Source organism: Vombatus ursinus, unplaced genomic scaffold (assembly GCF_900497805.2).
Source record: "Vombatus ursinus unplaced genomic scaffold, bare-nosed wombat genome assembly UNPS02014894.1, whole genome shotgun sequence".
Classification (NCBI taxonomy): domain Eukaryota; kingdom Metazoa; phylum Chordata; class Mammalia; order Diprotodontia; family Vombatidae; genus Vombatus; species Vombatus ursinus.
In genome coordinates, this window is record NW_020954672.1 from 3,104,042 (window position 1) to 3,115,960 (window position 11,919).

At 38.5% G+C, this 11,919-nt stretch overlaps 1 protein-coding gene across 1 annotated transcript; it reads left to right on the forward strand.

Moving 5' to 3' along the window:
• Positions 1 to 8,853: 8,853 nt before the first annotated feature.
• LOC114028689 (olfactory receptor 49-like) lies at positions 8,854 to 9,789 on the forward strand. Its single transcript, XM_027842965.1, has one exon. The coding sequence runs from the start codon at positions 8,854 to 8,856 to the stop codon at positions 9,787 to 9,789; it is 936 nt and encodes a 311-aa protein (XP_027698766.1).
• Positions 9,790 to 11,919: the final 2,130 nt, after the last annotated feature.

Genomic DNA, 11,919 nt, shown 5'->3' on the forward strand with positions numbered 1-11,919 from the left:
ACCTTGATAAATTAGAAGACTACAAATACAAAAGGAAAACAGTTCCTGTTCTCAAAGAGCTTACATTTTAAGAGGTGAGGAATTTGTGTTTATGTATATATAAATATACATATACATATATGCAGATACCTGTACATACCTATATTCATATGTATTATATTTAACAGTGGTGTGCTGGAGCCTGTTTATATTGACTGGCCCCAAGAGCTAATTGTTAAATTTTCAGTGAGAGCATTTACACCTCAGAAATCAACCAATGCTTAACCAAAATTAACTACAAAGGACATATAAGGGAAGATGCTATCTGCATCCAGAGAAAAAACTGATAAACAGAAGTATATTTTACATATATATACATATTTGTATCTAATGGTAGCTATCTCTAGGGGAGGGGCAGGGGGAGGGAAAAAAACTTAAATGGTAACTTTATTACATACCTAAAAGGAATAACAGGTTGTACATAACAGGTTTGCAGTTTCACGTGCAATTATTTTTTCTTGTACTACGTTATGAAATTACTTTATTCCATAAATTAAGAATAAAATAATATAATTTTAACAAAGAAATCAACCAATACTAAAAATCAGAGCTTGTTTTATTGTTTTGTTGATTATCTAGACTTAAGAAAGCAATGGATAAAATACGAACAATGCAGATTAAACTTAACAATGTGTGGATACATTTTTTTTTCCCAGACAGCCAGTTGTTAAACATTTACCAGCCCAACACTGTATGTATACATGTGTAGTGAGAGTGTGTGTGTGTGTGTGTGTGTGTGTGTGTGTGTGTACAACTAGATCCCAATTAGTACAAATAATGAATCCCATGAAGTGGTTACATGAATCCATATTCACATTACATGTTTCCATTGAACTGGAAGCAATGACCATATTTTACATAATTATAATTTTAAAGAGTGTGAGCTTTTTCAGAAAAACTGCTAACTATACCTCTCCTTTCTCCAACACTTAAAGTTGAGATTTTGAATGCTCAAGTGTAAGACTTGACAGTTATTCTTTTAAGTTTCTTTCTTTCTTTCTTTTTTTAGATTCAGTTCAATGGTTTAACATGTCAAAAATTTTATGGATCCAGACTCAGTCATGCAGTTTGCTAGTTATCTCTCCCAATTTTGCATCATCTACAAATTGATTATACTTCTCCTTGGTACAGGAGCCCTGCTTTCTCTTTCCCAGAGGTTGAATTCAAGAATCCTCCCCTATTCTCTCCAGAAGTCTGGGTCTGAGAAGTTCAATTTTAAGGAACAACATGGCATAGGGGACACAGTGCTGAACACTATTCAGAAAAACCTGAATTCACAGGAGAACCATAGATATAATGACCACAATAATGTAAAAAGAAAACAACAGCAGAAGACTTCAGAACTCTGAGCGATGCACTGTAAAATGGTGACTTCAGAAGACTAACACTGAAGTGGTCTTCTGCTTCTTGGCAGGAGATTGTAGGTGGATTGTAGGTACAGAATGAGCCATACATTGTTTGGATTTGTTTTGCTTGATTATACTGATTTTTGTTACAAAGGGGATATAATATCATTTGGATACCATTGGATACCAATGGATAATACCATTTATTTGGGGGTATAATACTATCAGGAAGTTTTAATGTAAAAAAAAAATCAACAAGACAAAAAATAAAAACACTTTTTTTAAAAGAAAAAGGAAATTTGGGTTTAGGTTCTACCTCTAATGCTAGATTTGCAAGCCAGAACGAGTAACTTAACTCCTCTGAGCCTCTGTTTCCTCATCTCTAGAAAAGTGATAGTAATAATCTAGCTCACAGGGTAGTTGTGAGGAGCCAATGAGATATGTAAATATAGGGAACACCTCAAAGCTCTGGATTAATGTCAGCTGGTGACACTAGTGAATGTCTCTCCTAGTCCACAATTTCAGGCAAATCCCAGCCATGCTTCACTTTCCCCCTTCCCCAACTTCTGGTCACTTTGCCGCCCAGATTAAACATGAGATCCTGTGAGTATAATTTCTATAGCTCTGGAAAGAGCGCCCTGTGATTTTGATGGTCTATTTGATAAGCAAGGGCCTCACCTGGCCTAATACATGAAGTATGCCCCAGCTACCTTTGCTCTACACCTGGAAAAAGATGTAAGGGCACGAGTGGACTGCAATGTGGTCTTGGGAGACCTTAATCAATCAGTTAACTAGGATTTATTAAGTGCCTACTGTTTCTCAAGCCCTATGCTAAGCAATTGGAATATAAAGAAAGGCAAAAAAAAAAAGCAAACAATCCCTACTCAATAAATCAATTAATCAACAGTCAAACAGTAAATATTTATTAAGTGTTTGTTAGTGGGCAGCTAAGTGGTGCAGTGGATGGAGTGCCAAGTCCTTTGAACCTTCTGGATTCAAATCAGACCTCAGACACTTACTAGCTGTGTGACAAGTCACATCACCCTGTTTTGTCTCAGTTTGTAAATCTGTAAAATGAGCTAGGAAAGGAAATGGGAAACCAATATCTTTGCCAAGACAACTCCAAATGGGGTCACAAAGAGTCAGACGTGACTGGACAACAACAACAACATGTGCCAGGACTGTGCTAAGCACTGCTCTCCAGGATTCAGACTAATTGGAGAGACAACATGCAAACATCTATGCACAAACAAGATAAAGACAACATAAACTGGGAATAGACTTGGAGGGGAGGCACTAAGATTAAAGACGACTGGGAAAGGGTTCATGCAGAAGCTGGCACATTAGCTGAGACTTAAAGGAAGCCTGGGAGGAGAGGCGCAGCATCCAGGAATTAGGTGATACAACCTCTGTGCTCCATCTTGGTCAGACTACACATGTTCATATGTTACATATGTTATATATATCCATATCTTACATATGTTCACTTTGGGGTATCCCAGTTCAGGAAGGACATTGATGAGCCAGAGAGCATCCAGGAAAAGGGTAATCAGGATGATACAAGGTCTTTAGTCTAAGCCAAATTAGGACCGGTTGAAAAACCTGATTAAGACAGAGAAGAGGAGCCCCAAGGAGAAGGGCTCTCTTCAAATATCAGAAGGGCTGCCATGAGGAAGAGAGAGTAGAGTCATTCTGTTTGGTCTCAGAAAGTAGAATCAGGAGCAATGGGAAGAAGTGTCAAAGAAGCAAATTGAGGCTTGATGTCAGGAGTAAATTCCTAAAGAGTAAAGCTGTCACACAGTTGAGCAGGCTGCCTGGGAGGTAGGAGCTTGCCCATCACTGGAGGTCTGCAAACAGAATGTGTGTGACCATATATTGGGTATGTTGTAGGGGGATTAAAAGGAGAAAGGGAATGGGACTAGAAGTCGCTTCCCACTTTAAAATTCTTTTGATTCAGTGATCATAAATCCTGGAGTTCATCACTTTACAGATGAAAAGAACAAGACCCACAAAGCTGGAAGTGACTTTCCCAAGGTCATATGGCCAACAAGAAGAAGAGCCAGGACTGGTAGAGAGAGGATGATCATTCCCACCTCCTCCAGCTTTCAGAGTCCAGAATGTCTTCTCTTTGAACAGGAAGAAATGCCCCCAAGAACAAGGGCAATGCATTAGGCAACCAACTCAATTATTAGATCTCCAAGATCTCTTTCAGTTCTCATGGTCTGAGTGTAGGAGTCCATAAAATTGCCTGGGATTCAAATGCAAACTTGTCCTGCTTTAAGAAAAACTTAGGAAGATGGTTCCAAATGTCTGAGGGCACTTTTAGGATTTAATAGCTTAAAATTGCAAAAGACTTTTGGGACACTCTGCCTACTATATACCAAATTGCAAACTTATGAAATAAATTAGGGGTATCTTAGTCACATTGTAATAGTTATGCACAACAAAATATGTTGCCAGTTCTCTATTTTGCTAGGAAAGAGGGAAAAGGTAGAATTCTCCTCTTTCTATACCTGGTATAGATAGGCTTGGGAAAGAACACAAGGCTAACTTCCCTCATGCACTGAGTCCCCAGCCTCTGGCCCCAACTGGGCTCCCACCATGGCTGCGCTGGCCAGACCCTGGGCATAATCTTCTCCGCCCATCTTCCTCCTTCAAACTTCTCAAAACATTACCAAACATAACACCTGTACAGTTAAACTTTCTCAAAACTAATTGTATGTCTTGGCCAAAACAAGGAGAGGAAACTTTTAGTCCCAATGTTGGAAAAAGTAACAGCCTAGAGGTTTGGGATGAGATTGTGTCCTTGTTTTCATCGAGTTATAATGAATCTCTGGGGAGCCCAACCCCATCAACCAAGAAAGGGGAAGAGAACCTTGGGAGGGTCAACACTTGACTTGTGTATTTCAGTGTTTCCATGGAAACAAAATAGCATCCCAAATACTACAGAAGTGGTACTTGTTCCACAGAGAGACTGCCTATTCCACAAATATCTCATACACAAAGCCCTTTGTGCACACCTCACCTCTACACATACAAAAGCCATTTATCAAAGCCCCCAGGGGTGCACCTAGGGATAAACTAAATGAGCCTCCATCAGCCAAAGTCACCCTGTGACCCAGAAGGGAAGGAAGAAGGATTAGTTCCCAATAATGAACATGTTTGCTTTTCCTGCCCATTTCTACACGAAGTTTCTTCTCTGGAAGCATAAGAAGGTACTTAAAGGAAGGGACCAGGGGATGATATTATGATGGACCTGTCTGACAGGAGGGATCCAGAAACTGTATTTTCTTTGCTATGAAGTTATTTATGGCATATAATTTTAATTACCTGGCCACACATGGAGCTGAGGATGAAGCTGCTAGAAATTAAACCAATTGAAAAACATGAAAACTAGATATGAGAAAAAGATATGTTGATTTTGTTTAGGTTTTATAGATCACACATTAGCTCTTGGAACTGGCCATGAGAGTCAGATGTGTCCTCCAACTCTCTAAGTAGAGTGGTTAATACCACCAGTAATAACAGAAGGAGCACAAAAGTGACCTGAGCATTTACCCAGTGACAGATAACTTGAATTTTATGTACATTTTAGAGGAGTAGGTGGCAACACAGGGATTACCTAATGACCTTAGAAAATCTGTTTTATAGGCTGTTGTCTAATAAGGCACACAGCCTGGAACTGGGAGTCATGAAGACCTCAGTTCAAATCCTACCTCAGATACTACCTGTGTGACCCTAGGAAAGTCACTTAACCTCTGTCTGTATTATTTTCCTCATCTGTCAAATGGGAATAATTACATATCTCCTTTCCAGGGTTGTTGAAAGGATAAAATATAACCATATTTGTAATGTGTTTCTGCAGACTTTAAAGCACTATATAAATGTTAACCATCATCATTATTATTATAGTGGAAACTCTAGCAAATTTGTTAATCAAGGGAATTTGTATGGATTGCTCTGTTAAGGCTGTTCAGGCCTATCTATGTACCATGTCACATTCACAATTGAATAACCCAAAGATTCTGACAGCATCAGATTTGTGTAAAATTCCTAAGTATCCTTACACAGTGAAAGAAAACCATAATCCCTCCATAACCAAATGAACCACACAGACCCAGAATGAAACATGCTTTAAGGCATGATGGGGCAACGCCACCCAGGCAGGGCACTTCCACAGCCTAAACACTTCACTCACACAACTCTACGTGGAGCCAAAGTTATATTTTTAGACTGAGAGAACAGAAAGATTCCTTCTTTTTCAGCAACAGCCCCATTGAGCATCCAGACCCCCTGCACCTGCTGGACTTTTTCTCCTATCAGTCAGAGCCCTGGAAAAGGGGAAGAATGTCAAGGATTCCTGGGATGTTAAATCTCTCCTTCACAGTCAGGTGAGCTCCCACAAAGCTGCTTTTTCATGACTTTGGTTTCATCCATTTGATTTATGAGTAAGATGCGAAGAACTAAGCAGTTTATCAATTGGCACTTGGCATGTCCGCTGGACCAATGTAAAGTGCTGAGATGTCATCATTATTGTTATTGTGAATGAAAGAATGAAGAAGCATCTATTGAAGACTTGCTGTACTCCTCTCACATTACTCTCTTGAGTTCTTTCCCCCAAGAACTCTAGGATGCTGACTTGTATTTAGCTTATGTTCCCCTATGAACCTAAGGTCTGTTTCCAGCCATAATCAAATCCACCCCAGATTCTCACCATCTTAAGTGTATATTTCTGTCACTTCTGAAGTATTTTATACAGTATATAATCTTTCTTAATTAACCTGACCACTTTTCTAGTTTATTCTAGTGACACTGAATTTTACTCTTGTCAAAAAAAAAAACTAGATACTCCATTGAGAAGATTGATCTCAACCTTAACTTAATGATGAGACATAAGCTCTACCACCTGCATCATTTATAAAGTCATCAACCAATATTATTCCTTTAATAAATCCTTTATAATTAGTACTTATGTCATCTGAAACTTACATTGAAACAAAAATTTTAACGATTATTCTCCTGATACTATTCAATACTGCAATAATTTGAGTGTTATTTCCCCTAATATAATTACTCTTCTTTTTTATGTACTGCTTTTAGACTTCTAGTTATTGGAAATTATACACATATTATATGATTGCCAAATACAATTTGTGTCAAACATACAGCACAACCTTCAAACATGCATCATTGAAAAGAAAATACCATTTTTATTTGCCCAAATGTTTCTTCCTTTAGCTTTATATAGAACTTATATAGAATTGTGTTTTTCACAATTTTTATATCATCATCATTATATTTGAGACACAAATAGTCATAATTATCAAACAGACAAATTAGAGAGGGCATTTCTTCTCAAGTCTTTCATAAATGTCCTGTGAAATAGCAAATTTGGAGGGAAAGATGGTATTCATGGAATCAAAAAAGGATTACTAGAGTAAAGGAAAGTATGGGGAAAGATAATCTAACATCTTGAGAAAAATAAAGGAACAAAAAATGTTTGGAAATACAATTCTTATATCAAACAAAAACAAAGCAAAAAAAGTGAACCCATTTTGCTTAGGAATTTAGGTTCTTGTAAATAAGGCCACTGGTAAGGACAGGTTTTTGCCCATAAAATTTTATTCATCAATCAAACTGTTATTATTAATCTTGATGTTGCTCCTCTTGACAATCCCAGTCAACAACGAAATTCTTTTTTTTAACTTTTTAAATAATTAATTAATTTTTAGTTTTTAACATTCACTTCCATAAGATTTTGAGTTTTAAATTTTCTTCCCCTCTGTCTCTTTCCCCCTCCCCAAGATAGCATGCAATCTGATATAGGCTCTACTTACACATTCATATTAACCATATTTTCACATTAGTCATGTTGTAAAGAAGACTTAGAACCAATAGCAGGAACCACAAGAAAGAAGAAACAAAGCAAAACAATACAGAAGGAAAAAAAAAGAGCAAATAGTATATTTTGATCTGCATTCAGAGTCCGTAGTTCTTTCTCTGGATGTGGAAGGTATTTTCTGTCATGAGAGCTTTGGAGATGTCTTAGATCCTTGCATTACTGAGAAGGGCTAAGACTATCAAAGTTAGTCATCACACAGTGTTGCTGTTACTGTGTACAATGTTCTCCTGGTTCTGCTCACTGCACTCAGTGTCAGTCCATACAGATCTTTCCAGGTTCTTCTGAAGTCCGCTTGCTCATCATTTCTTATAGCGCGATAGTATTCCATTACATTCATATACCACAACTTGTTCAGCCGTTCCCCAATTGATGAGTATCCCCTCAATTTCCAATTCTTTGCCACCACAAAAAGAGCTGCTATAAATATTTTTGTACATGTGGATCCTTTTCCCATTTTTATGATCTCTTTGGGATACAGACCTAGAAGTAGTATTGCTGGGTCAAAAGGTATGCACATTTTTATAGCCTTTTGGACATAGTTCCAAATAGCTCTCCAGAATGGTTGGATCAGTTCACAACTCCACCAACAGTGCATTAGTGTTCCAATTTTCCCACATCTTCTCTAACATTTATCATTTTCCTGTTTTGTGGTATTAGCCAATCTGATAGGTGTGATGTGGTACCTCTGAATTGTTTTGATTTGCATTTTTCTAATCAATAGTGATTTAGAGCATTTTTTCATATGACTAAAGACAGTTTTAATTTCTTCCTCTGAAAACTGCCTATTCATATCATTTGACTGTTTATCAATTTACTTGTATTCTTATAAATTTGACTCAGTTCTCTATATATTTTAGAAATGAGGCTTTTATCAGAGACACTGGCTGTAAAAATTTTTTCCCAGCTTTCTGCTTCCCTTCTGATTTTGGTTGCATTGGCTTTGTTTGTGCAAAAACTTTTTAATTTAATGTAATCAAAGTCATCCATTTTGCACTTCATAATGTTCTCTATCCCTTGTTTGCTCATAAATTTTTCCCTTCTCCACAGATCTGATAGGTAAACTATTCCTTGCTCTCCTAGTTTGCATATAGTATCAGTCTTTATACCTAAATCATGTACCCATTTTGACTTTATCTTGATATAGGGTGTAAGATATTGGTCTATGCCTAGTTTCTGCCATACTATTTTCCAGTTTTCCCAGGAATTTTTGTTAAATAGTGAGTTCTTATCCCAGAAGCTGAAGTCTTTGGATTTATCAAATGGAAGATTACTATAGTCCAACACTGAAATTCTAACACCAAGGGCCACAGGGCTCCCAATCCAGGAAAATATGTATATATGATACTTGTGTATAAAATGTGTATACATGAAATTTGTGGAAGGGTCTAGAAGATGGGAAAGGTAAAAGGTGAGGTGGAGGATATTGCTACATATAAAAGTAATGGAATCCTTTAGCTTAAAAAGCTTCATTCATCTCCTGTTCCCTTCACTTCTAGACCAAATGTGATCCCAGAGGCTCATAGCCTCTCTTGTTAATGCCCTGTTTCTCTGGCCCCAGCATGGAACATGGAGAACAGCACCACTATCACTGAAATCATTCTTTTGGGACTTACAGATGCCTGCAAATTACAAATGCTGATCTTTGTGGGGCTCCTCCTGACCTACCTTATCACACTGCTAGGGAACCTCCTCATCATTGTTGTCACCCTGATGGATCATCGCCTTCACACTCCCATGTACTACTTCCTCAGAAACTTTGCTGTTCTGGAGATCTGGTTCACTTCTGTCATCTTTCCCAAGATGCTGGACAACATCCTAACAGGGAACAAGACCATCTCCTTACTGGGATGCTTCCTGCAGTTCTTCTTCTACTTCTTCCTAGGAACTACAGAATTCCTCCTCCTGGCTGTGATGTCCTTTGATCGCTATGTGGCAATCTGTAACCCCTTGCGTTATGTCACCATCATGAGCAAAAGGGTCTGTCTGCAGCTGGTGCTGTCCTCCTGGGTGGGAGGTTTCCTTCTCATCATTGTCCCAAGCTGCATCACATTTCAGCAGCCTTTCTGTGGCCCCAATGTCATCAATCACTTTTTTTGTGACAATTTCCCTTTGCTGGAACTAGTATGTGCAGACACAAGCCTGGTGGAACTGATAGGCTTTGTCGTGGCCAATATCAGTCTGCTGGGCACCTTATCTGTCACTGCTCCCTGTTATGGCCACATCCTCTATACAATCCTGCACATCCCTTCTGCCAAGGAAAGGCAGAAAGCCTTTTCCACTTGTTCCTCCCACATCATTGTGGTATCACTTTTTTATGGCAGCTGCATCTTTATGTATGTTAGGGCAGGTAAGGGCAGTGAGGGAGAGAACCTGAACAAGGTGGTGGCCATCCTCATCACTGTGGTGTGCCCAGTGCTCAACCCTTTCATCTACACCCTGAGGAACAAACAGGTGAAACTGGTGATTAGGGAAAAGGTGGGCAAGTGGATCTCCCAAGCCTGAGCTGGAACTGTAGAGCCAGGAAAATTCGCCACAGGAGGCACAGCCAACCTCTTGTGGTTCCCTAAAATCACTGTTCTCAGTGTCTCCCTGTCTCCTGACCTACATATTTTTGGTTTGTTCTCTTTACCTGGACCAGCTGCCAGATGGAGCTGCTCTGGATGCAATACCACCATTCCTTCTTATAGATACCAAACCCCCAAGGTCTCCTGCCTTTCTCATCCTCTGGGAATCTGATGATTTGTTAGATCAGTGTAAGTCAGGAGGCAAAGAGCACAGCAAAATCAGCACCACTGCTGTGTCTGTTGTCTTCCTGTTGTCTATTTCCTTTACATGCCTGCATCCTAAGTGTGGATTTCTTCCTTATAATTCTTTAAAACAAATCCAGCTTTTGCTCCTGCATTTGAAACTTTTGAAACTGACATGTATCATCACCAAAAGCACTTTTGTTGTTAAAAACCTAATATAAGGGGCAGCTAGGTGGCGCAGTGGAAAGAGTACTGGCTCTGGAGTCAGGAGGACCCAAGTTCAAATCCAGTCTCAGACCAGACACTTGACACTTACTAGCTGTGTGACCCTGGGCAAGTCACTTAACCCCAATTGCCTCAAATAAATAAAAACCTAATATAAAGTAAGTCAAATTGTTCTTGCCTTCTGTGAGTTTATGATTTAAAATATACAAAAATGATATAGATTAATACGCAAAGGTCAAATGGACAAAATAAACAAATATGGAACAAATGCTCTATTTAAGTAATTTGTTCATATACATTAGAATATACGTGAGGGAAGTACATTTCATGTGGTAGAAGGTTAGTTAGGTTGGAATCGTACTCTCAGTTATTGTTAGGAAAAATCTCATTGGAATGGTTCATTGATTTGTAAGAGTGGTATAAATAAATGCAATTAGTAACACTTCGCTAAACCATCCTAATTCCCAACAATTCCATCCCTTGCCTCCCTGCATTCACTCAAGTTATCCCCCATACCTGGAACACAGTAATTCCTTCTCTCCTCAAATCCACTGCATACAATCTGTAGCATGTCTCAGATCTCAGCTCAGGCAGCACCTGCTTTGTGAAACCTTCCTGGATCACACAACCCTATCACATCCTCCAAGTATTAGTTCTCTTTCCCTCATCAGATTATCTTGTATCCATTTATCAATGAAAAGGTGACATCATTTCCAGTATAATGGGAATAATTCTTGAGGACAATTACTTTTTCTTTTTTACCTTTGTATCCCAAATAAGAGGGAATAGTAAATGTTTGTTGAAGGATACAATTCCTAGTTTCTTTCCCATAGGAGATTACTTAAACATAGGAGCAAGATAGGGTGTCTTTGAGGATATTTGCCATGTAGTGGAGATGATGAACTGTGAAATAAGCCAAGATGAGGGAATGAAATCATCAGAAAATGTTTAATCAAGACTTTTGAAGCAGACTCACTATTTTAAACTTTTTCTATTGGGGAATGAGGTCTTTTTTTTATTCAACAGATTTTGATGTTCTTTTATAATATAAGATTCCTAAAGGATGATGGGATCATACATTCAGAGCAGGAAAGGACCTCTGAGGCCATCACTTTTATAGATCAAGGCCAATTTCCTTGTATAGATTAAGATGCAAAGAGGTTGCATGATTTGCCCAAGATCACACAGATTGTTATAGAACCCACTGGATTCAAATTCAGGTTCTCCAACTTCAGATTGAGCATATTTTCCCCTGCTGTATATTGCTGAGTGATAATAAGAAGTTGCCCTAGAATTCTAAATAGGGATTTGGCATGGTCACAGGGAAGTTGGAGAAAACGACTTTGGTTATATTAGGAATAGATTGTGGTTCACCAGGGACATCAAGCTTTCATTGTCCAGATAGGAAATTACTAAGAAATGATCAAGCATGTGACCTTAAGAATACAGAGGAAAGAGCAAATTCAGAAAAATATTATATATGGGACAAGGGTAGAGTTTAGTTCCATGATGGATGTATAGAGGGAAGGACAATTCTACTTAGATATTATAGCATTGCCCCCACTTCAACATTATCAGAACTGAATTAAACATCTTCCCACCCAAAACCAACTTTCTTCCACACTTCCTCCATTGTTTAATGGTACCATTACTCTCCAAT